The sequence below is a fragment of the Misgurnus anguillicaudatus genome, chromosome 4, assembly GCF_027580225.2.
Source record: "Misgurnus anguillicaudatus chromosome 4, ASM2758022v2, whole genome shotgun sequence".
Lineage (NCBI taxonomy): Eukaryota > Metazoa > Chordata > Actinopteri > Cypriniformes > Cobitidae > Misgurnus > Misgurnus anguillicaudatus.
In genome coordinates, this window is record NC_073340.2 from 3343059 (window position 1) to 3369614 (window position 26556).

At 39.5% G+C, this 26556-nt stretch overlaps 1 protein-coding gene across 5 annotated transcripts; it reads left to right on the top strand.

The window, feature by feature from the left end:
* The first annotated feature begins 1855 nt into the window (after nucleotides 1-1855).
* On the top strand, nucleotides 1856-26319 carry taok2b (TAO kinase 2b). Of its 5 annotated transcripts, XM_055175448.2 has the most exons (19): nucleotides 1856-2313; nucleotides 3347-3487; nucleotides 3612-3683; nucleotides 6940-7041; nucleotides 7249-7294; nucleotides 8141-8237; nucleotides 8492-8605; nucleotides 8734-8825; nucleotides 9070-9163; nucleotides 9260-9341; nucleotides 9429-9596; nucleotides 10840-11046; nucleotides 11145-11504; nucleotides 11810-11938; nucleotides 14324-14527; nucleotides 15748-15987; nucleotides 21230-21442; nucleotides 23254-23436; nucleotides 23593-26319. In XM_055175448.2, exons 2-19 carry the CDS (start codon nucleotides 3356-3358, stop codon nucleotides 24403-24405), a joined length of 3348 nt encoding a protein of 1115 aa, XP_055031423.2. In that variant the 5' UTR covers nucleotides 1856-2313; nucleotides 3347-3355; the 3' UTR covers nucleotides 24406-26319. The 5 variants fall into 5 exon arrangements, with proteins under 5 accessions (XP_055031423.2, XP_055031420.2, XP_055031419.2 ...); XM_055175445.2 differs by lacking the exons at nucleotides 21230-21442; nucleotides 23254-23436; nucleotides 23593-26319 and having other exon boundaries at nucleotides 1861-2048; nucleotides 2187-2313; nucleotides 15748-19572; XM_055175444.2 differs by lacking the exons at nucleotides 21230-21442; nucleotides 23254-23436; nucleotides 23593-26319 and having other exon boundaries at nucleotides 1861-2313; nucleotides 15748-19572.
* Nucleotides 26320-26556: the final 237 nt, after the last annotated feature.

Below are 26556 nucleotides of genomic sequence, written 5' to 3' on the forward strand. Positions count from 1 at the left end.
AGCAGGGATTATAAAGCACTTGTCAAGCAACCAAACCTTTTTGGAAATGTGATAATTGGTACCACCTTATCTTTCATGGGGTGAAATTTTATTGAATCTGTAATTTTTCTCTGCTGTTTGTGGTGAAACACTGGAAAGACATCTAGAAAATTTTTCCTTTTCCATGCTTTTCATGTTCTGCTATAGCTATGTAAATATTGAACATTCCTATGTTGAAATGTTAATGCCGAAGTTATATTGTGCAGCCCTACTTCCAGGTTTTAAATCTACTTGTTTTCAATATTGCATGTTGCGACACACAATCAGTAAAGGCAACATACAAGAGAGAAATTTAGTTGATGATTAACTAAAATAAACTGGGAACACTAGGAACAAAAACACTGGGACTAAACTACACAAAACATTGACATTACCTCTGCTTTCACAAAGCACGTTCTTGCACTGATAAGCACAGTCCACATAAGGAAGGAGGGAAGGGGAAATATGGGAGTTTTGGAGGAGTATGCAATGGACAGGAAACTGAAGGAGCCAGGAGTGGGAAATACCATGAAACAGTAAGGAAGACATCCCAGGTCTATATTGCAGGCCCAAGACAGGTGGAGACAGTGACCTGGCAAACCGGGGTGACACCGGCAGGAGGAAGAACCGAGGTGGAGCCGGAGGAACAGAAAAGGTAAAGGTGATTAGTGACAGCGACCGGTGGAGGGTTAGTGATGGAGGACCACTGAGGAGTAGAGGAAGTGCAATGCCAAGGGGGAGCAGGCAGGATGAGGTGGAGTCAATGGGCCCAGAGGAGTCAGAGGATCCACATAACAGAGCCAAGCTGATAGTGGAAAAGCCTGAGGCCTGACCTTTGCAGTTCCCTACACCACATCAGCTACACACCCTCCTCCCAGACCTCCTCACTTCTTTGTGTGGCTATTATTTCTGTTAGCTAGTTGAAGTTTCTGTGTAAGGCATAAGGGCACACTTTTCGGGAAGTGGCAACATGCTAACATTGGCACGACATTGTGTCTTTGCAGGGCATTGCTATCCTGACACTAATTTTGTGTACGTTCTTACAAGCATGACCTGACAACCGTTTCAGCACAACACGGCCTACTCTGTATGTGCAGTTGTGGCCACACCATGGAGCAGCAACTATTGGTCAATGTTGTGGTGTACAATAAGTGCTTTTAATTAGAAACAGCAAGTGCAAATCCAGTTTAATTGTAAACTGCATTTATTTAAATCATCACCAGTTATGTACAAAATGTTTTGCTTTATATCATTGGTCCCTGCTGAAAAAACAGCATACCAGCAAGCCCTGCATATGTTGTGTTTTGGTGCTGGTTTGCTAGTGAACACCAGCTAAACCAGCACCAAACCAGCATTAGCACCAGCTAAACTAGCACCAAACCAGCATTAGCACCAGCATCCCATGCTGGTCATACCAGCAAGACCAGCATATGTTTTGTTTTGGTGCTGGTGACCACCAGCTAAACCAGCATAATTCCCATGCTGGTTTGATGCTGTTTTTTCAGCAGGGGTGTGCTTAGACCCTGGCTGTATTATTTAATATTTTTCTACATTAGATAAAAAGCATTATCAGTCATGGACAAAACATACACCTAAATGACATTGTAATGAAACGCTATGTAAATTATGTATTTATTTCTATGCACGTTAAGATGGGGACACACATAATGAATTTCGCACAGATTATTAATGTAATTTGATCGTAACGTCTGATCATGCCTAGTCTTAGTTTACAATCACAGATAAAAAATATTTATGCAAGAAAAACTCTTTATGTGCGTTGAGTTCAACAGCAAGTTGTTAGGTACGTCCCCATCATTAGAAAACTCTTAATCTGTAATTTACGCGCTCTTCCGGTTTCCGGTCGGCTCCCGCCCCATTCCGCCATCATGAAGTCCTGAACAAAAAGCGAATGAGACAGAAAACAGGAATGGGCTTGTCTGTGACAGAATGAGGTGAATTAACGAATGACACCGACGGCATGTCAAAACCTGAAGACAATACGACCGGAAGAGGTGGAATATCGGAATGTAATTTGAAGTGTTTATCTGATTTGCTTGACAGCCAGCTGATTGTGTCCGTTAACGGTTAACAGCGGTATTATTTATTACAAACTAATGATTGGAAAAAATACCGGATACTCATCAAGATCATTACAATTAAAATAGATGGATCGCTAATCAAATCGATGAGGACTCTGTGTGTGAAGTGAGAACGGAGAAAAAGAGGCCAGATTTTCCTCAGGCCAGAGAGCTAGCTGACTTTAGCTAGCTACAGTGGATCCCATAAACCACGGTAGGACGGACTCATATAAATAATTGAATGCATTGATAGATGAAATGCACGGATAGAAATATCTCTAAAGTTCATTGTCAATCAATCACATGTGACAGCTGCAGCTATTTAACATTGCATGCATTTGGATAATTAAATTCACGGGTTTACACAATATGCTGTTGGAGACACGCACCAGTTTTTATGTAACTGTATGTCATTAAATGGGTTGGTTCACGTGCAAGATCGCAGCAGTTGTTGGACCTTTCATGGCATTTTCTTCTGATGTTTAACTTAATGTTTTAAAATGACAGTGCAACCATAAATTATACGAGTAAGGTAAAGTATTTAATTCACAGTACTACTAAGTTAAACGTGTCGTGCATGTAACTTAACCCTGGAAAACCAACCGATCAAATCTTAATGCTAAGAGAAGAGTTCTTGGGTTCTCCAGGGTTAAGTTATATCTCTTTGCTTTGTCACACATGGTGCGTTTTCTTCCGAAGTTATACTTTTTTTGTCAGTTTATTAGACTAATCTTTTATGTGTTTTAAACATAGCACAAACCTTGCATGTCTGATCTTAATCTGAATGCGAATAGGAACTTGATGAAAAGTTGTAAACCTGTATGGTGAGCCAGGTGTCTGGTGCATTGCTGTTATGACGATGAGTAATAATCACTTATGTTATTGTTAAGATAATCATTATATAGTGCTGTCTAGTGTATTTACTTTATAAGTGCTGTCTGTTGATGTAGCAAAGTGCCTTGGTCTCAGAAATGATCTTTTAAGATTTTGGTTTGATAAGATACCCATTAAGGTTTGTAGTTGACGTGTTCAGTTTCTTTTATTGGAATCAATTACTTAATATTTTGTCATGCATCATATTATAGGCTTAGCCTCTTATTTGAGTGTTTCTGTATTTAGGGTGTGTTATTGCTAAGGAAGTCCCTTCATTTGTGCTGAAATGTTGTACCTGTATGATTTTTTTCTGTCTTCATTGTTGTAGATGTTACATCAGGTATTAAGTTGCAAACTTTTCTTTGTGTGTGAAGGCGCTGGCCATGCCGTCGAGTGTGCGGGCTGGGAATCTAAAGGACCCAGAAGTGGCTGAACTTTTTTACAAGGAGGATCCGGAGAAACTCTTCACAGACCTACGAGAGATCGGCCATGGCAGCTTTGGAGCCGTCTACTTTGTAAGTGTGGCCATTATGACATTTAGAGCTTGAGTACGGCTCAGTGAACTGAGATGAAGTGATTTGCTATGACTCCGGTCAAACTTCTCATATGTTTCTGACGTTATTTGTTTGCATCTTATAGGCCCATGACATCCGCACCAATGAGGTGGTGGCCATTAAGAAGATGTCTTACAGTGGCAAGCAGTCTAATGAGGTGAACACACACATCCACACAAACATTTCCCTCACCTTTTTGTTAACAAAGAGAAATCATGCGACTTTATGCATGCATTGTGTAAACGGTACAGATGATATTTTGAGTTTCCTGCTTGAGATTTAAAGTGTTATGAACCCCCTTATGAAAATGAACCATGTTTTTACTGTACTTAAGTCACGGTTACTACAGTTTTACTAATCGCAGTTTTTAAAATCATGGTTTGTAAGCCATAGTTTACCATGGAAATAAATTACATTTCCCCTTAGTTATGCAAAAATCTTCTGCAAAATAAACACAGAATGGCAAGTTACTTCTTAATGAAACTTAATGACACTTTTGTGTTCTGGGCCGGAGCATGCTTGCATTATTAATGCAATAGTTTTAAAGAAAAAAATGATAATAAACACTTTTTCTCAGTAGGATAAAGATCCATTGATAATGATCAATTAATTTGTGCTTTATAGGTGTTTTTGACTTCATGCGTCACTGTGCGGACTGCTCATCATATGACATGAAAGTAACATGAGCGATTCTCAAGCAGACTGCTCCATGTGGTTTTTAATTGCTGTCATGGTTATTTGATGTAATACACTGATAGGTCTGTGAGGTGCTACTTGAAGTCAAGCACAGCTATTATTTTGGGTTGTTTGGGACACAGTGACACATGGCTGCATGTAATCGTGCTGCATGGATTAGAAGGGGACAGCTGAAGTGGAGGGAGGAATGTAAACAATGCATAATTGAAGTCAAGCTTACAGAAATGTGCTCTGGAACGTTTAGTGCTCACACCCGAGCTATAATAATATATATTTATTTATTTGAGGTTCTTTTGATCAATTTGTTTATAGAAGTCTGTGACAGACCCAAATCATCTCTGCTGCATAGTTGCATTTTGTCCATTTGCCAAATATGTTAATGTAGTGATTACTTCTCTTTTTGTCGCTATGACATTTCTGCACCATGTCAGAGATGTTAGCATGTCTCTAATAAGATCGGTCACAAACATGATCCTGCACGATCTAATGTGTTGGGTCTTAATAACCCACTGTCATGCATTGTGTGCAACACTTTTTGTCAATTTTGTTCATTTTTCTCTGCTGCTGAAGAAACTCTTAAGCCTCTTAAAAGTCCTCGTCCACACTTCTAACAATTTTGAACCTTAAGACCCCTTTTAAGGGTTAAGAGGCTTTCTGAATTACTTCTTTCTTTACTAGGATCTTTTCTTTAATTTTAAGGGGAAACGCTCACATTTCTAAGAATTTTTGTCACTCAGAGCATCTCTTTGCGCTAAGATTTTTCATGAATATAGGCCCTGATTTAAAAGCACAATGTCGTCTGACAAAATCACCATATATCAACCTACGTTAAAACAAACAAAAGAGCAAACAATATACAGATAAGTGGCTTGTCCTTGGAAAATCTATGTTATTTTGCTGCTGCAGCTGCTGTATGGTCAATTTAATGTACTGCTACTTCTCTCTGCCACTTATGGTGCTTTTTCATGGCATAGTTCCCCACGGTTTGGGTCGGGCCAGCTTACTTTTGGGGGCTTTTCCACTGGGTGCAGTACGTAGTACCCAATAAATTTTTTAGTACCAAACCGGTTGGAGTTCCAATGCAAGCTATGTTTTTTCAAAAAGTCACTAGATTTGTCACTATACACTTTCCCTAAATTAAGTTTCCCAGAGTCTCTTAGTTTGGCAACGCTGGTTTGTGTGTGCGTGATGCAGATCGGAGGCTGATGGATTGTGAGTGACAGATTCTTTACCGAAACAGTGCCGTAAATCTGTAGAGATCTTTGTTATAATGAGGAGTGTACAAATATTTTTGGTTTGTTACGTTTTGAGACTGTGGGTGGGACAAATTAGACTGTTGCGGACTGCTGTAGTTAATGGGAAACTGTATGCAATATGCATCTAATATTATGACTGAATTTAAGAGGGTGTGGACTTAACTAAAATGAGATACCTAGCATTTGGGTCTTTAATAAGGTGCACCAGCCTTTTTTCTTTTTATTAAATTAAAAATATTGAGTAATATTTTTTGGGAATGTTTTTAGTCTCTAGGATTTCATATGTTTATTGATAATCTAAAGCTGTTTTTATATAATTTTACTCATTTAAAAAAACATGCATTAATGGCGCTTTTCCATTCCATTGTACCCCACGGTTTGGTTTAGTTTGGGTCGGGTCAGCTTACTTTTGGGAGCTTTTCCATTGGGTGCAGTACGTAGTACCCAATACTTTTTTTGGTACCACCTCGATTGGGGTTCCAAGCGATCCGAGCTGATACCAAACGTGACGCAAAAACACTGTAGATCCCTGATTGGTCTGAAAGAATCGTCACTACCAGCGTCATCGCTATAATGTAAAGATTAGCTTTACCTTAGTACTTGCTTGCACTGTCTCCAGCAAACATGTTTTCATCTGTGCTCTGCAATAAGTTCCCAAACTCCCTTTTAGTGATGAAAAACAGGAACACCATAGCAGTTTTTTCGCCATTAGATGTGTAATATTGTGTTCTCGTGGACATTTAAAGAAGCACTTAAATGGAAATTCTGGACTGAAACAAAAAGTTGTTTTAGTAAAATTGTATTGATATTTGACTCTTTAATTTTATTAATTTAATTAATCTCAGAAAAACTGCAAGTCAATAAGAATATTCACACTTTTGAAAAAGTAACACATCAAAATTGAATGAAGAAAAACCCCTACAAAATATTATTTTTTTTTCAGCTTTTGTTAAGTTCTTGTTAACATTTATGCAAAACAGTAGTAAAGTAATGCAGCAACTTATCAACCTTGTTAAAGCAACACTATGTGACATTGCTCACAGTTCCCTATGTGGTTGATAAGTGCAATTGTCTGTTACAAGTGTCGTAAATACTGACGTTGTATACACCTCCCAATGGACAGGGCAATTCACATCAATTTGTTCACTAAAGCCCGGACTATAGTTTGTAATGTGTATGCGAACGTACTAGATTTATGTTTGCTGTGGTTCTACTAAAACCATAGTTAATCTATAGGTAATGGAGTAATTTTGTAGTTACTATGTTTCAAAAAATGCTGTGGTTAAACCATGGTTTTAGCAATAGGATGGCTAATTTTCCCACCTGAAATGCATAAACTCAGCAGTAAAATAGCGATAAAGCAGGTAATTACAAAATTACCATCATTTGATGGAGCATTTGAACTGAAGTGGCAGAGAAAGCAATGCAAAATGATGTTCTTTTTCTTTGTTCTTGCTGTAGAAATGGCAGGATATTATCAAAGAGGTAAAGTTCCTTCAAAAGCTGCGGCACCCCAACACTGTGGAGTATAGAGGCTGCTACCTGCGAGAACACACAGCATGGGTGAGTCAGTCTCTGTGTAGGAGGGATGCTGAAAGCATTTGAAAAGCTTTGTTCAGCGAAGGTACTGACCCGCTAACACTGTTTCCATTTACAACAAAAGCACATCCAGATGCACCACTTGTCACTTGCAAACTGCTGTAATAACTTTCTGTCGTTCTTCTTTTTTATCTCTACTTTTCATTCACTTCCTTTCTGATCTGTATCTAGCTGGTGATGGAATACTGTTTGGGTTCAGCCTCAGATCTGTTGGAAGGTGAGTGGATGTTTCAATTGTTTCTGGGGCTAATGGATGTTGGGATTTTGGGTCGGTGGTTATTGGATTCTCTGAATCCATATTGGCACTGAAGTTATTGTTTTATGCATTGAAGAGTATTGGTCAGATCTCACCACTTTCTGAACCAAATCTGGAACTCAAGACTGTTACTGTCAAGTAGGGCCACACCAATATGTTGTTGTATTTACAGTATCTCTGTGCTATTGATTTGGATATTTACTTTTTTACAAAATCTTACATATTGTGCCTTGAAGCGGGATAAAAATGCTTCATGTATTTTGTTGGCGATTATCAAAATTGTTGGTGCATCCAATTAAGCTAACTGTGCTGCGTGCACACTGCCAGCGACTAGCAACATTGGAGCGACCAATCTTATTCATTGCAATGAAAGCTTGTTGATCTTTGGCATCACAAGCGACAGTGACCATTGGCAAGAGAAAGTGGGTGTGTCCGACTACATGACAGTTGAGCAGAGTTTTACTTTATGCGAATGACGAGTAACTTAAGGAACAACAACCAATGAGAGTGAAGCAGTGGAGTTCACGTCATCCATCTTTCGTCATTCACTTAAAGGAGGGTTACTTATTTGTTTATAGATGTTCCTAGGACAACCAGAATTAGAGACGCCTCCTAAAGACCTCATTGAAAGAGACTAGTGACACACAGCGACGAAGACGCTGACATTGTGCACGCTTAGTAATACTAATTAGGACTGCTCAAATATGCAAAACAGACATGAATGCATTTAAATACGTAGCGTTGTTTGGTGTAAATTTGGAGAAACAAAACCAGGAAATCAATTTGACTTCTTCCCCTTTCCCTCAGTGCACAAGAAACCATTGCAGGAAGTGGAGATAGCAGCAATTACCCATGGTGCATTGCAGGGCTTGGTATACCTTCACTCACACAACATGATTCACAGGTATGGAGAAACTTGTGAATTGGCTTCTCTTATCTTGTTAGTTTGATAAAACAAATGTATTAGTAACAGTGTAATTCTCAGCACTTTAATGTATGTGATTTAATCTCAGAAATTAACCTTGATACCCTTTTACGAAGCCCTTTTGATCATGATCAAAGCTTTGATAACCCTGGAAGGATATTTTGGAATTGTGGATCATTTAAGAGGTTGTATTGTTTATTTATGATTCAAAAAGGTTATTTCTGTTCCTACAGGGATGTGAAAGCAGGTAACATTTTGTTGACAGAGCCTGGCCAGGTCAAACTAGGAGACTTTGGCTCTGCCTCCATTGTTGCTCCAGCCAACTCATTTGTGGGCACTCCTTACTGGTATACAAACACTTTCATTAAATTGGCATTAAGATTAACTTGTATTGTAATTGTAACTTATATGAATGTAAAATTCATGACACAGTCTAATTTTTTTAATGTTTAATTTGTCATGTGATGGTTTCCAGGATGGCTCCAGAGGTAATCCTCGCCATGGATGAAGGCCAGTATGACGGAAAGGTTGATGTGTGGTCACTTGGCATCACCTGCATAGAGCTTGGTAAATAAATGCATGCATTGATTGTTCATGTGGTGCTCTATTCATTTTTTACACTTTTGAAAGGTATGGGAATGTACTTTGTACAGTATATTACAATTCACAAATGTTTGTTTGAGTGACTAAAATCAAACAAATTCTGTAGTATGTGGCAAGTTACATTGTGAAAATCTAAACTCAGCAATGGCCATTTACAATGGAAATTTAGCAGCTTACTCTTTTGTTGTTTCCTCTTTCTCTTTTACAGCGGAAAGAAAGCCGCCTTTATTTAACATGAATGCTATGAGTGCCTTATACCACATAGCCCAGAATGAGAGCCCAGTCCTGCAGTCCAATCACTGGTAGCAAACTTTCTTACTTTTACACATCTCACTGCTTATTTCATCTGTTAGCCATTTAGCTTTCCACATGACTCATACATGTGTGTATCTTCTCAGGTCGGATTATTTCCGTAACTTCGTAGACTCTTGTCTGCAGAAGATTGCCCAGGACAGACCTACCTCTGATGTGTTGCTTAAAGTAAAAGATTTGAGGAACTTTAAAGCTGTCGTTGTAACACATTGTACACTTCTTGAAACAAACCTTTATCTGTTTTTTTTTCTCCAGCATCACTTCCTATGTCGCGAGCGTCCAGTAACTGTGGTAATGGATCTGATAGCGCGCACTAAAGATGCCGTAAGGGAATTAGATAACCTGCAATACCGAAAGATGAAAAAGATCCTTTTCCAGGAAACACACAATGGGCCCGCTACTGAGGGTACAGAGGAAGAAGAGGTGGGCTTAGCACCAGATGACTTTCTTCTTCTTATCAAAAGAACTTTGATTTTCAAGACCCCAAACAATAAAGGGACATGCATAATCATGTTCCCTGTTTATAATAAAGTCGATAAGCTCTGTTTGGAAACATAAACAGTGTTTCGATGGCACGGTTGATCAATGTGACATGAAATGTATCCGACTGGGTGTCAACCCTCGCTGGCATTGTTGGGAAAGCTGAAGCATACACTTAAACAATAGGCCTACACGTAATTCAGAGTTTGGTCAACTCTTTGTCTGCTTGAGTTTCAAGCATTTGAAATTGGACTCTTTGTTCTTTTTTACCTTTGTGTGCTGTATTCATCCTGACAATAGATCTGTATAAGGTACATAGAGAAATTTGAACCGTTGTAACTTTTCAGAGACCTTTTGAATCATGAGGACAATTGAGTTCAGTTGCAAAACCCTCTAAGTGCGCCTCACATGCTTTCTTGTAAATTAGCATTTTCTTCTTATGTTAAGGTTTAGTCATTTTGAATTTAATGGCAATGAAAGTGTTATCAGTTATTTTAACAAATGTCACTGTAGTCGTTTCATTGGTACTTAACAAATTTCGCTGCAAACCCCTCTAAGTGCATGCACGCTTTTTTTGGCCTTAACCTCGATTTTTAAAAGAAGTCCAATTCTTTGGACAGGATGTAGTAAACAGTTGCAAAATCACTAAAGATGCTACTAAAAACATTGCAAATCATGAAAGTAAGATTGTAAAAATGAAGAAACTGATCCACACATAAGGGGCATGTGATCCATGTAACTGCCACATTCGGGTGGTATTCAGGTCCAAGTACTCATAAGGGACACACGTTTGAATGTGATCCATGGTTGTTTCGTGCGCCATCGTTCGTACAATTCATCTTCCGTGCACTTGCTGAAAAATCGATGTTTAGTGGATTCTGTCAACAAGCGGTATTTCTGAATAGCCTGAGGCTGACATTAAGCGGATATAAAGCAAAGGTATTTGATGAACACATAACACGTGCAGAGAGTGGAGGTGGCGTTTAGTGCTTTTTGCATCTGAGCTTCTCAATTATTCTCTCATTGTTCTCAATTTTCACTACTGAACTTAGATTTTCTTGAATATTGGTATATTTTTAAGACGAAGTGATTATGTGTCTCACTTCCCATTAATTGTAAAATGCATGGAAATAACCATTGGTACAGTCCATCCTGATATATATTATAAACATATTGTGTTTTGCAGGATGTAGAGCAGTACATGTTGCGGACAGGAACGGTTAATAGCATGGAAAGCTCGCATTCCCTGCCATCCATGTCAATTAGTGCCAGTTCCCAGAGTTCATCAGTAAACAGCCTGGCCGATGGTTCAGATGACAGTGGTGAGATGGCTATGATGCAGGAGGGCGAACATACGGTGACCTCCAACAGCTCTGTACTGCACAAACCTCTGGTAGGTCTCCATGGGTTTGTTTTAGCTTTTTATTTGGAAACTGACACTTGCTTACACAAAACCTTATATACAAATTGTTGATCCGTCTTGTCTCACAGAACCACGACAACATTTACGATGACCCCTACCAGCCAGAGATAGACTCTCAGCAGCAGGGCCCCTCTGGGGGTCGTAGACGAAGGGGACGCGACCACTTTGCCACCATCCGCACAGCTTCTCTGGTGACTCGTCAGATCCAGGAGCACGAGCAGGGTTCAGCGCTCCGAGAACAGATGTCCGGGTACAAACGCATGAGGAGGCAACATCAGAAACAGCTGATGGCTTTGGAGAACAAACTGAAGGCAGAGATGGATGAACATCAGCTCAGGCTCGACAAGGAGCTGGAGACACAAAGGAACAACTTTAGCAGCGAGGCAGAAAAGCTCAACAAAAAGCATCAAGCCATCCTGGAGAAAGAGGTGATTCGAGAAGATCATGTTGACCTCTGTACATACTGTTTTCATTTATAAATGAAAGGTGTATTCAATATTTTGATTTAAAATATACATGATATTCAAGAATCGGTCCCTTTAAAGCTTATTTGTATTTACTGGTGATGAATCCCCAGAATGGGATTTTTGTAATAAATCATTGACTGTACAGCATTTAAATTATATAAGACGGTAGTTTATTCATAAGAGAAGTATTACTTACCAATTGTATGTTCTTTAAACAATAATATGATATGTACCATAACCCCTTTTTATCTTTTCTTCCTCTTTAGACTAAGGCTACTCTTGGAGATGAGAAGAAGTTTCAGCAGCACATCTTGGGCCAGCAGAAAAAGGAGTTGACCAGTTTAAATGAGGTCCAGAAACGGCAGTACAGACAGCGAAAGGAACAGCTCAAAGAGGTATAAGCTTGTTTTTAGATTTTAAGCAAATATATACAGTATTTCATCAAATGTTAGTTTTAGCTGGTAGAGATGCTGAATTACAGATCCTTATAGCTGGGGAAGGTGAACTGCTAATAAAATTAGCCCTTAGTTTTACACCTAAATTGCACTTTAAAGAATCTGATTTAATAATTATATATACATATAAAGCAAAGAGTTCAGATGAAAACCCTCTTATAGCTGCAGTCCATTACTCTGGCCTCTCTATCGCCATCTCTGATTGAAATATAAAATTGCAGTTATTTGCGGAGTAATGTTCTGCGTGTGGGTTACTCTACGCGAATGAATCTGATGTCTGTGATCACCTCATCAGAGCAGATCTGTCATTATACATCCATGACAGAAGTACATCCTAGTACATACGCATCCAAAAACGACCGATCTAAACCAATATTAGTTATTTATTTTCACCCATTCCCCCGGCAGATGTGCCGCCAAGCCTGTGGGAAACACTGAAGTGAAGTTATATATCTGCCGTTTTTGTTTTGACTAAATGATAACGCAAGTGTTTCAACAAATGCCTTACTGGTTCAGAGGAAGTTGTCTACAGTATTTAATCCCTTCAGATGTTGAAAAGCTCGGCTGATATTAATGCTTGTTTTAGCGCGAGCTTACAGTTTAAGCTTTTACTGTTTTACCAGATGATTCCCTAGATGTAAGAACGTAATAAACTGACATGTTTACATGCCGTTCTCCAGAAGATCGTAGCTTGAAACTTTACATATTTAACTCTGCCATCTAGATGACACATTTAAACTCTTAGCAACTGTTTTCTAAACCAGCACATGCGATGAAGCAGCCATTTCCTCTTCTTTGTTTACGGACGTGACGTTATCATCACGCAAACTCAAATTACGTTTTTTAAACTTTTTTTTTTTCGGGAAAACCGTCTGGACCAATCCCAATTATGAATCTTCATTATCATCTTAAGATTGTAGTGTTGGGCAATATGCCCCATAGTGAGATCGTCCTATCGTCAGCCTGTGAGATTGCCGATACACACTAGTATTGGGGGACAGGGCAATAGGTTACTTAGTTTTTACTTGATTGGTGGACAAAAGAAGAAGCTGATTGACTGAAAGAGCAACACTGTCATGGCCACACACGCCTAACCTCTCTAGTGCAAAGAAATGTCAGAGCCACGGCACGCGTATTACAAGCTCAGGTGCGAGAAGGAAACCAGTATTTCTGAATGGCCTGAGGGTGGGATTTAGTGGATTTGAAGCAAAAGTATTTGATGAACATAAATTCCATTAATATCATTCTCATTTTTTATTTAAATTTTGCATCTGAGCTCTTAATTATTTATTTAAAAACATGATTTTTCATAGGTGAGATCTCATATCAGTGAGTCTACAAAAAGCTATTGTATTGTACAGGTTGAGTTGTGTTCAAGAGCATGTGACCTTAATGAATGCTGAACTTAGCATTGTTAAATAAGTCATTATTAGCGAAAATGTGAAAGAGTTTCTCAAGTACCTGAAAACATCTGCAGTTGTGACATTGGTATAGAATCTACACAGTGTTTCCTATAGGACTTTTTTCCGGCTGGAGCGACAGGGGGCGTAACCGCACCCCAACCTCCCCACCCAAGAATCACACTCACACAGGGCATAAATAAGGGCACAGGGCTTATAAATAAATATCATTAATGTTAGTCATAACTCAACCAGGGCTCAACACTGGCAGGGCCAATTATGACAGAATGCACAAATCCATAATAATACAGCATGGGAGGAGCATGGTAATGTAATCCAACCAATCAGCTTAAAGAGGTCTCTATATATAGCCATACCTCACCTCTGTCCCGTGAGTTTTTTTGCAGCATCCCCCAGCACAGGTAAGTCTTCCTCACACTTTTACTGTTGCTGCTCTTTCTGATCTTTCTTGTCAAAGCCTGCCGTTAAAACTCTGCTCCAGCTTCTCTCTGCTTCTTTGATAAGGCACATAATATCACTTAGATATGCAATCAATTGAGCGCTTTACATCCCAAAAACTTTTAACAGCGGTTCAAGTACAAAAATAGCAAATTACATTTTTAAAATCTTTTACACAGTCTCCTCATATAGAGAGCGAGATGCAAGCGCGGACTATCAATTATTTGTTTTTATGCATCGATGCAGTAATTATTCACATTAGCATCGTGACGTATCGTTGAAAATTATTAGATTCACTGACTTAAGTGTGGCGGCCCGCCACGGCAGAATAAATGTAGGAGAAATACTGCTACACCTCTAGTATAAAGCCTGAGACCATGGAAAGAAACTAAACATTAAACATCTAATGTGATGTTTGGCTAAGGAATTTTCTCGGATATCCAGAAAGTTTTGGTCCTGTTTACAGGAACTCAATGAGAATCAGTCCACACCAAAGCGAGAGAAACAAGAGTGGCTGGTTCAGCAGAAGGAGTGTCTCCAGCAGCTCCAAGCAGAAGAAGAGGCAGGGTTGCTACGACGACAGAGGCAATACTATGAGCTGCAGAGTCGTCAATATAAGAGGAAGATGCTGCTAGCCCGCCACAACTTGGAGCAGGACCTGCTCAGAGAGGTAAAACCAGCTCGGGGGTTTCGAATGAGCAACTGTGTTTTTTATACAGTTTTATTAGGATTCTGTAGGAACTTTTGAAAAAATTCGCCAATTTTAGTCTAAAACATACTTCTTTGTCATTATATCACCCGCTTGTTCGTTAGATCCCCAATGTCTTTGTTCTTCAGAGCCCAAATGCAGGTTTTTGTGTTGTTTTGGGTTATCTGGTTACTATGGGAGTCGATGGTGACTGCCTCTACAATCTTCAAAAGGACCCAAAACAAATAACTCGGCCTGACTCGTGCTGTGTGTGTTATATACACTCGGTTTCGTTGTACATCCACTTGTTCAATAAAGAATTGAGATTAAGAGTGTTTGTTACTCACAATGTCTGAAATAAAACTTACCGCGGAGGAGTTAAGGAGGTCTTATGGGGGCGGGATCTGATGAGGTCAAATAAAAATGCGTAAAATGTTCCAGTAATAATTTTATATAATTTTTTATATTAAGTTTTAAAATGCATTTGCTCAAAATACCAAGCTAAGATAGTTAAAATATCCTATTTTGCTTGCATGCTTGTTAACATAATGGCAAAATCAAAAGGAAAGATAACCGTTGCACCTTTTGCCACGTCAAAATATTTTAGTTATCATCTATGCCCCGTTTTCAGAATTGACCAAATCTTACGAGTTAAGACTTGTCAAATGTGTTAACCAAAGTCACAGTCTCAAATATAAATAAGTTGAATTAATGCGCTAAATTAAAATGTACATATAGCAACATATAACTGCATATAATGTAAAAACTTGTCTCATATTTACCTTTAGATGTTTAGACATTTCTTGACTTTTGCTTTTATTTGACTCTTAACCGGCATCCAGCCATCTGTCCTCATGCTTCTTTTCCTTTCCTCCGCTTAACTTCACTATTTCAATATGCATTTTAATTCTATCTAATGTGAGTATATGTTTTGATCCATTGAGTTTGTTAATTGGTTAAAACGGATGAAAAATAAAATGACTTTCTGTGCTTTTGTCTCATATTTACACTTTTTTTGAATCCACAGCAAAAAGAGCAATTTTGCCTTTATTGTCCCAATACGTATGCAGGGAATTTTAAAAATGTGTGGGGTTGGGAACCACTGATATATACCTAAAACCAGGTGACTTGGTGATGGTTATGCCACCATCCTCCATTTATCACTACATTATTCTCAGTTTTCTTTCTGTATCCCAATTTAGGACCTGAACAAGAAACAAACTTTGAAGGACCTGGAATGTGCCATGTTGCTCCGACACCACGAGTCCACCCAAGAGCTGGAGTTTCGGCAGCTGGGCCTGGTGCAGCACACGCGAGCCGAATTGATCAGGACGCAGCATCAGACCGAGCTCACCAACCAGATGGAGTACAACAAGCGTCGTGAACAAGAGCTGCGGCAGAAGCACGCCGTGGAAGTTCGCCAGCAGCCCAAGAGCCTGAGAGTGAGTGACTGTGACATCACAGAGAACATTACAGAAGGGCCTCTGAGAGAAGGGGAGGAGACTAGTGAAGGGGAGGGGCATTGTGTTGAAGGGGTGGGGCCAAAGGAAATGCTAGAGGCTAAAGAACTGCGAGATGAAGAAAAGATAGATGGAGATGAAGGGCAGACTACAGGTGCTTTTGAAGAGACAGCTGAGGAAGAGAAGAGGGAAGTAAGTGAAGGAAATGTAAGTTTGAGTAATGACCAAATATTTACTGACCAACGTCAAAAGATAGACAGTGAAGGAAACGAAGAGGAAGCCAATATTGCAATAGAAGGAAGTGCAGAAGGACAATCAAAGGTGACATTTGAGGTCAATAAGGGAGAAGGCCAAACTGACATAGATGAAGGAAGTGATCCGAGACGAGAAGGGCTTGGGTGGGAGGTGGACAATGTTGGTGAATCAGAGAGCGAGGAAGAGGATAGAGGCGTGGCTGACGGCTGTCCCTCAGAGTTAATGCTCGGCCCCTCTTTCGAGCGTCCCCTTCGTGACCGCGATGCAGATGAACTCTCAGAGTTCTACTTCCCGGATACTTTGGAGGAACTTGAACCGCCGCCCATCTATGTACCTCCCTCCCCCACTTCCTCCTCATCCCAGCCCTCTTTTACCTCCCTTTTCTCGCACGCAATTTGTCTTTCTCTTTCGCTCTCCACCGCCGTACAGCCATCTGTCCTCACGCTACTTTTCCTTTCCATCTATCTTCTTTCTCTCCGTCGCTCGCCGCCTCTTCCCACTCTTGCTTCTATTCTTCTCTCGGGTGAACTTGCCTTCCTGGCCCTCTTCTTTTCATACTTACTCCTGCGTTCTTGTAGCGCTCTCTCGTTTTCCACATACCTTTCTTTAACTTACTGGGGCTTGGGTTTGTTCAGCTTGGGTCTGTCGCTAAGCCTGGGGCTCTATTATGTCCCTGTAGCCCTGATCTCCGCATCGTTCCTCAGCTCACCTTCGCTTTTTCTCACTCTGTACCTCATTGTGGTGCTTGTGGTCCGCCCAGCTAGGGTCTTCCTCCAGAACGCCCCACGTAAACTCAATCGCTTGTGGATGCGCGTTCTCTTCCGCCTGCCGAAGCCGCTCTTTACCGTTTGCCAGTCGCTCCTGGGTGGACTTGCTGAGCGTAACCTCTACGACATGTTCCCTAAAGCTGGCCGAAACTGGGGTGGGCGGCAGTCTCGAATCCCTGTGCCTTTAAAGAGTCTTCCTCCTGAGTTTCAGGCGAAAAGGAAACGTGCCATCTTGTTTTCACGGTATGTGCTTTTGTGCAGGCGGTTTGTAAGGCGACCTTTAGGCACTTTAACAGACTTGGCTAACTCCCTAGTGCTTCGGTTAGCCAAACGTGTACTTCGAGAACTGCCGCAGAATTACCTGAAAAGGATGCAGACGTTCGGTTTGCTCCGCAAAGAAAAAGCAAGCAAGCTGCCGAGGCTTCTGCCCAGAGCTGTGAGGGAACATAAGCGCAGGATGAGAGAGAGGAGAGAGAAGGAGAGGAGGAGAAGGGAGGAGAGTGAGAGAATATACAGGGATGAGGGGAGGTGGGAAAGCGTGTTGAGGAGGACACCCTCGGGGCGGAGTTTGAGAGGAAAAATGCCATGGAGATAGAGAGTCCTGGTAAAGGAAAATGAGTATTATCTGTGATCTCTGTGAGCATGCACATTCCATTCATCCATTACTGTGCATTTTCCCTTTTTTTTTGTGATTTTACTTTTCTTTGCTCACATGCAGTCTTCATTTGTGCAGGGAAATACTCAGTCTATATTAATGTACTGTTTTATTCAACTCTCCCATTCATTGTAAGTCACTAATTGAATGTAAATCTCAAGGCAATATTGTGCTTTTTGTAAAAGTTAAATTTTATTTTATTAACAGATAATTGGCGATCGAGGCCATGTTTGTACAATCTTTTACAAAACTTAACTTTAACTATAAATTTGTATGTTGCAAAACCAGGGCTAACTCTAAACCGCTCTTTGTAAAACTTGTGTTTAGGCCCGATGATCAAGCCATAACAGCATTGGTTTTGGTTTGATAATTGCAAAATTTACTGCATCTACAAAAGATTGCTGCAATTAATAGACTGCTTTACACTACAAGCCCCCCCCCCCCCAAAAAAACTACAAGGTTTACCAAAAGTGCAATAGAAGTTCTTCTTCAGAAATAGTTTAACCTTTAGTTTAATTTTGTTTCCTTTTTCTGTGAAGTCCTCAACACATTTTGGTGTTGAAATAGAAACTAGGCTGTATGTTATCACAAAAAGTGTTTAAAACCCTTTTAAAGCCCAACTTGAAGCAACAACATTTCTATTCATATCATTTTGTGCAGAAATACAGAAGATCAGTCCTCTTACTTATGTTTTAGAGGCAAGACCTCAAACTGCACAAACCTAAGCAATCACATACTGAAATATATTAAACTAAAAACTACAGCACACAGTGAATCGGTGCATATTTTTCACTTCAGTACATAATCTAAATGGTTTTTTTTTTCTTCAAAATGCTAAATATCAGAGAATTTGACTTATTAATTTAAACACATCTTATAACATGAAGTGAAATCTTCATTCCAAAATGTGGGTGAATTCTCTACAAAAATGATATATGCAATGTTATTTATAAGTAAATTTTAAAATAGGATCCCTCTTTTTACTGTATTATTAAATAGTGAGTTAGCTGATGTGCTTGTGTAGCACATATAGATATTAATATACTTGAGATAGCTTAGCCCGCTTTGCACCCACCACGACTACTTAAATATAGACTGGTGTGCTAGGCCATGGGTTGTGCATTTTTATTTATATATATATACACACAGTATAATAGTTTTGTTATTGCACTAGGGGCAATTATTTGACCATATTTACCATGTAAACAAGTTGTTTGGTCGTTCTTATGAAGTGAGTTTATATCAAGCATGTTTATGCAAGACCTTTCACACCAAATATTTGATTCTTAGATTAGCCCTAGTTTCTGATTGTTTGTGTGCAGAGGTAAATTTTATTTATTATTACTATAGATTATACGTTATGTGCAATTTTGCATATCAAAGTATGAAAAGCCATTGTAACAATCATTACTTAAGTTTGGACGAAATGAATGCAAAATGACAACCAAAGCTTAAATGTGACATACTGTAAGACATCAAGAGTTTGATGGTTGGTTTTATAAAGAAAAGCTTGCACTGCTCTGAAACTTATCTTTAAATACAAAAACGCCTTACAATTCTTTAAAGGGACCATTTGCATTTAACAATTTAAATCACAGTTTTTGTAGGCATAATTGTTCCCAGAAAGTGTTTTTTTTTCTACGTAAAGTAAGTATGAATAAGAAGAGGAGATGCATTTCAGTTTATGCCAAATGTGGTCCAGCTGTTGACTGTTGTGTTATTTAAAAGTCTTACTTGGTTTACACATGCTCCCTTTAAAACACACATCTTTTGTCTCTTATCTATTCTTTGAGGAACGTTTGCTGTATTTTATGTTTTGCACCGTCTGTTTAAAGGCCGTTATGTGCATTTCATCCTCATTTTATGTGTTTGTGCATGAATGGATGTTTACTTTAATGTCTAAACAAAGATTTATGTTATACATTTTCTGAAATAAATTTTTGTTTTTGTTATAATAATTGTCCTTTGGTCGTTTCTTTTATTTTGGTTTGTCGTTTTGTCTGAACTATTCTTCTCATTTCAGTTTTGTTTTTACTCATTGTAAAAATGTCATGAACTGCATTTTCCCTAATTTCATAACGTTCTCTGATGTCCACCTTTTAATGCTTGCAATTCTTTTCAAAAAACAATTTAGTTGTAACTTGTAATAAGCTATTTTCTGTTCTGGTTTTGCCCCGCTCTTTGAAGGACTGAATCAAACTTTGATGCTCTTAATCTTAGAATAAGATTATAAGACTTTAACCCGAATTTTACAGACATTTATAAAAACCTTTCTATGCAATTCTCAGAAAACAATGTAGATTATTATTGTTAAAGGGGTCATTCATTCATAAATGCAAATTCTGTCATAATTAATTCACTCTTATGTTGTTCTAAATCCACATGAGTTTCTTCATTTTGCTGAACTTTTTTTTTTATAAAACCCATTGGCTTCCATAGTAGGATAAAAATAAAAAAGTCATTAGATACTGTGATCTTGTGCTTACCATCATTTATCAAAATATCTTTTGTGTTTTACAGAATAAGGAAACTCAAACAACAAGGGTGGATGAATAAATTACAAAATACAGAACCTTTAAAGGCGTATAGAAATGCATGACATTTCAAATGATATGTAACAAAGCAATAGGATAGTGCAACAAAATCTGCATCTGTAGAATTCGATTATATGACATCATAATGAGACAAAATTTGAATTTAAGCATTTTGGCAGCTTGGTTTCAATAAAAGCTGCTTTTTGACAAATGAGGCTGTTATGAGTTCTTTAATTTACAGTATGTTTTCATAATAGAGTGACAGCCGTCAGCCACATCTCAAGATTTTTATAATCTTGTTAGTCAAATTCTCAATTCATGACCCCTTTACATTTTAATATTTGGGTCTAGTAATGTAGTGTTTCTTTAGGTAGAGGGTAGTTTGGTTACTGGGGTTAGTTAGAGCAATTTGTGAAATGAAACAATAAACTTATAATTTCTTACAGAAAATACTGGTTTTAATTTAGAATTTTCACATTCTTTACATTTTTTACTGGATAAACAAAATAAAATAAATCGTTTACCCAAAAATTGTAACTATAATTTAACTAGGAAGGCATTAAGGTGAGTAAATTATCAGGGTTATTTAATTTTTTAGGTGAAATGTTTATTTAACAGTAAATTCTCTGTTCCTTTTTGAATATTTGCCATTATTTAATATTCTTACTAATGACTTAAAGGTGGGGTGCATGATCTCTGAAAGCCAATGTTTATATTTGAAATCACCTAAACACACACGCCCCTACCCAATTAGAATCTGGACCTTCTTTTGATAGACCCGCCCCACACATAAGCAACCCAGGCAGGCAACAATGTCGGTTAGTATACACGCCCCTTACTGCTGATTGGCTACTAGTGTGTTTTGGTAGTCGGCCCTTTTCCAAAGTGTTTTTCAAAAATTATGCACCCCGCCTTTAATGCCACTTCTTATCTATGCCCTGTTAACCCCACTTTTTCTTCTCTTATGCTTGTTTTCAAACTTTGTCACCACCCTATTGTTATTATTCCCGTAGTCTAAAGAGCTGCAGATTAAGCGTCAGTTCCAGGACACGTGTAAAATCCAAACCCGTCAGTATAAAGCGCTGAGAAACCACTTGCTGGAGAACACCCCGAAATCCGACCACAAAGCCTTGCTGAAGCGTCTCAAAGATGAACAGACCCGTAAGCTGGCCATTCTGGCCGAGCAGTATGACCACTCCATCAACGACATGCTGTCCACACAGGCTGTGAGTAAGGCAAGGAAACATCCATCACAATTTCAACCCCATTCTGACCACCAGAAATCTTCACTCGAACCTGCATCATCAGCCCTGTTTACACCTGGTATTAAGATGCGTTTTGGTCGATTGGTAAATAGAGGCATAAAAGTTAGTCTTTTTGAGTTCGACCACTTTCGACCACATTCATTTATCGACTGGATTGCTTTGTGAAGTCGCTCTTGTGGTTGAAGAAATTGTGGCCTATTCTCCATCTATCTGTATTGATCTAATGTATGATTTACCGAGCACAATGTTTTTCCATCGGACATGACTTCTAGCATAAACCCACAGTCTTTGCCACGGGTCTTTAGACTATCATTGTTAAAACTAAAGTGGCTTTTTCATTTTTGTTTCACTTTGCGAGTGTGTGAAAGTTGCAAGTACTTTGAAATATCTGAGAAAGTCTTTACATAGACATGTACAAAACGTTGTACAGCATGTTTACTAACAATACAAGTAGCGGTACTCTGACATAATATTAGTGCACGTCAATTGTCAACCCATAATTTCTCCCGCTCGGGTTTAAATTAAACCAGAGGAACTCAACAATAGACTAGTGATCTTTGGTTCAGGTTTTTTCCAACCCGCACGTCCCGTTTCTATAATGTTATGTGGCCCAGTCCGCCTTGCAACACTGATACAATATTTTTACAACCCGCCCCGCGACCATTAAATAGACATACTTGGGATAGTAATGTAAATAAAAAAGGGCTTTATTTCAGCCTAAAAGTGCTTGGAAACAGCCACATTGCTCTGTTAACTGACAACAACATACGGTTATGAACCATAGAAGCCAACATGGTCATAGTAATAACAAGATAGGATAATGATCAACATTTCAAAGCAGCGTTATATTATCTATTGTTAAATTCCTGACCTTCTTTTCTCCCGCACCTCATCTTTAATTTTCACTTTTATTTCTCTGTTTTGTTGTTGTGACTGGCAGTGTGAGCTGCTGGCTCTTTAGTGACGTGAGGCCAAATGTTTGGGACATCACACACGTTAAATTGCTACGTAGCCCTAGGTATTTTAACATTATCAAATATATGAAAATATATATATTCCCTAAGATTTTATATAGGCGACCCACTCATCAGTACCATAGACCAGTGCTTCCGAATCCTGGTCCTCAACACCTGATTCAACTCATCATCCTCCTTCCAAAATGGTAAGCATGTCTTCCTAACAAGCTGATGAGTTAAATCAGGTGTGTTAAATAAAGAAACATCTAAAACATTCTGGGAAGGGGTCCATGAGGACCTGGATTGGGAAACACTGCCATAGACCATTCCCTCAAAGTAATCAGAACAGAAGTGGACAAAAGAGATGGATTAAAATCATAGACTGTAAAAAAATATGGACGTAGTGTCCCTGATGTCACCCATAGGAGATCATTTTTGAAGCTTAAAGTAGGCGGTGCCTGCCATCGCAATCTTGGTCGTGCATCACTCACGGATATCCGAAAATGGGTAAAGAGGCGGGACATGGGTGAAGCTAAGGGGACTTGTTGCTGAAACCACGCCCGCTTAGCTCGACTCTAGTGACAGCAGTGGCTGTTCGACCATCACTCAAGTGGCCATGTTACTCTTTCATCAACTTGTGATTCGATTGACCAAAACGCATCTTGATATCAGGTGTAAATGTGCTCCTAAAGATTTCACACACCATACATACATTAATGCCCAGCTGCCCATCATCCCTGGCTTTCTACCATCAACTGGGTTTGTTTGTCTTGAAGGTGCCAAACTTCGTTGACCTTTGGCCCTTTTGTTTTCCAGCTACGATTGGATGAGACACAAGAAGCTGAGTATCAGGTGTTGAAGATGCAGCTGCAGCAAGAGTTAGAGCTCCTCAATGCATATCAGAGCAAAATCAAGATGCATACTGACACTCAGCACGAGAGAGAGGTTAAAGACCTGGAGCAAAGAGTTTCCATACGTAGAGCACTGCTGGAACAGAGGGTAAGAAATTTGTATTAATCATGGCTGTAGTCAAACGATATGAATATATTATAAAATATGAATTCGTCACTGTGTGTCGCTTGTAATGTGAACGAGGTATAAGATGTTCATTGGCATTACTAACTGTACTGGGTTTGCATGCTGGTGTTTTTGTAGATTGAGGAGGAGATGCTGGCCCTGCAAAATGAGCGTACTGAGCGCATCAGATCCCTTCTAGAGCGCCAAGCATCTGAGATTGAGGCGTTCGACTCCGAGAGCCTCCGTCTCGGCTTCAGCAGCCTGGCTCTGACGGGCATTCCCTCCGAGGCTCACCCCAAGCAGGGATACCCGTCCGCACAGACCCCCCGTCCTTCAAGCCACTGGAGCCACGGAGGGGCGCCACATCCCCACTCCCGCAGGATTCCCAGCAGGGCCGAATCCTCATCCTCTTCTTCCCATGCCCTCAACCTACCGCAAGACCACCACTCGTCCCGCTCCTCGTCCTCTTCCTCGTCCTCTTCCTCCTCCTCGCATCACAACCGCCATCACCTTCCCCAGCACTACCACCACCAGAGCACACCTCAGCTGTACAGGGAGAGAGAGAGGGATAGAGAGAGGGAGCGGGAGAAAGAGAGGGAGTGGGGTGGAGGGAGCAGGGGGGATCTGGCACACCCCCACGTCTTCTCCCACCACCTTCCCTCCCGCTCCTCCTCCCAGTCCCTCGCTCTCCTCCCTCCTCCTCCTCCCGCTCCTCCCTCCATAACGCTCTCCTCCGCTCAGTCCTCTACTCAAGGAGTGTACGGAGGAGGTGGAGGAGGGCTGGTAGTGAGGGGTCCTAGCCTGATGGCGTTGAGGAACAGCCCGCAGCCCCTGCGCAGAACAGCGTCCGGAGGCGGCCCGGGGGGATCCGGCAGCGGAGACGGAGTCCTGAGCCGCAGTACCTCGGTCACCTCGCACATCTCCAATGGATCCCACCTCTCATACTCTTAAACAAAGGCTTGATTTGGGGAGTTTTTAATGCCAGTTGAAATGGTCCAAACCGTTATGAAAGAAGAAAACAAGAAAGAGAGCACATTTTACTTGCCGTATTGCTTTTTCCTGCTGTTGGTTGTTGTAGTTGTTTCTTTTTAATCATTTTTTGTAAGTGTAATAATATATTGGTTATACCGAAACATCACCACTGCCTTTAAGAAGTCTTAAAGGGATGCTGTGCTTTATCGATATCTTTTGTGTGACAGAGAATTCTTGCGAATGTGCACACACGAACACAGAATGTTTGTAAAGATTACTTTCACACACTTGCGCTTATTACGGTGTGTCGAAAGTTTCTCTTTCAGTCAGACTTTATGAATACATTTATGTCTATGAAGTTGCTCCAATGCATGAGATTAATGTGGTAAATACATTTGTATTTATATGTTATTCAGTCACATTTGAAATGTAAGGATACCTTTCCGAAATCATAGACGTTTAGAGTCACGCTCCCACTAATTGGATCTTTTATGGTGTATTTAAAGTGTTAAAGCATTGTGTCCACAGTTTTCTATAGTCATAATTATATCAACATTTTGATAAAATAATATGTGAAGATAAGTCTAACATTTAATTGCTAGAGAAAAGCAGAAGGGTGGTATTGAATCTTGGTTGTTATGACAGCGTTATAACTCATGGTATGATACTCAGTGTTCAATGGCATCATGATGACACTTTTATAATTTCTCAAAAACATTTGTTCAGGCCATTTAGTTGAAAAAATTCAAACACAAAAATTGCTTTGTTTAGTCCAGTGTGTGTTATGATTATTAATGAATGAATATTAATAATTGTTAATGACCAGTTTGTATGAGTTGGCTGAATGGTTTACGGTCTGATGATGTTGTCACTTTTGTACAAGATTTTAAGGAAGATCTTGCTTACTCAGGAGGGTAAGCGCCTAAAACCCTAAACAATAAAGAAAAACAACACAGACTTTATTTATTATAATGGATTGCAATGACTTTGGGAAGAGAAATCGTTGTTGTGTATTAATTTGACTGGTAAGAGGTACGGTGCATAGGATTACACTTCACAAAGACAAGCATTAGAAGTAAGTCGTATGAAGATGTGACGGCTACTGTGGTTGTGATTCTGTCCAGATCCAACAACAGAAGCATATATCTCTGTGATGGAGAGTTCTCTGTTCATTTGGGGAATTGCATTCTCATAGGACGTGTGGGATTCTTCAAAGTGCATTTGAAAACAAAGTGATCATTGGACAGATTCTCAGCTGAGAGGGAATATCCCTTGTGCATCTGTCGGAGAAATCAAAGAAGAAGAAGAAGAAAAGAAAACCTTGATGAACTCCGAATCAAGAAACACCAGCTCTGATATCTCTCTGTATAACCTACTACGTTATGCTTGGTTTAAAGTAAAACTGTGCATGCAGAACTTCTGATGTATTGAGGATGTTGGATGTAGTGTTAGGAGGGCCAATGAGATTGTACCATTGGATGGATTAACTTGTTTGTTAGATAAGGTTTGATATGACTTCATGATCTTAGGACAGTGTTGCTAATCCCATTCTGATGTTGAATGTTTTAAGGAATATCAACGGAGCAAGTCCAAGGTGAAGGTTAAACTTGTTTGGATCCATGTGCGGTGGTAAATGAGGCTCTCCTAGTTTGTCTGGTGTTTTGATAGATGGAGTCTATCTGTCTACCATCCTGTGTATGTATGTGCTGACTGTCAAACAGATTGTTAGGTCAAAAGTAGAGGTTTTGCTGGAAGGACATTTTCAGTAAACCTTGAAACGTATTAATTATTGAAATCAAGCAGTTTCTGACTTGTAGGGGAAAGACAAGTTGAAGAAAAATGAAATAAAACGTGAAGCAATTTATGATGACAATAAATTGATATTAACGTGAATCGTCTCATTGTCCTTATTATGGTATTTAAATCAGTTTAATATTATTTAGTTTTATAATAGACAAGTGTTTAAAAGAGTTAAACTATTCTCTATTCATACGACATTGATGACCACATCAACAATCCTCTATGCGTCATTGTGACGTGCCCTTTAAGACGTGCTTGAGATTCATTAGTTAATATGTTTTTATTTATTTACTTGTATATTTATTGACAGTAAAATAAATATAGTTTTTT

Bases quoted from the DNA above. Each gene is read 5' to 3' on its own strand.
- taok2b (XM_055175444.2), top strand. From the start codon at position 3,356: ATGCCGTCGAGTGTGCGGGCTGGGAATCTAAAGGACCCAGAAGTGGCT. The intron at 9,342-9,428 runs GTAAAAGATTTG...TTTTTTCTCCAG, and splicing joins CCTCTGATGTGTTGCTTAAA to CATCACTTCCTATGTCGCGA. The intron at 9,597-10,839 runs GTGGGCTTAGCA...TGTGTTTTGCAG, and splicing joins AGGGTACAGAGGAAGAAGAG to GATGTAGAGCAGTACATGTT.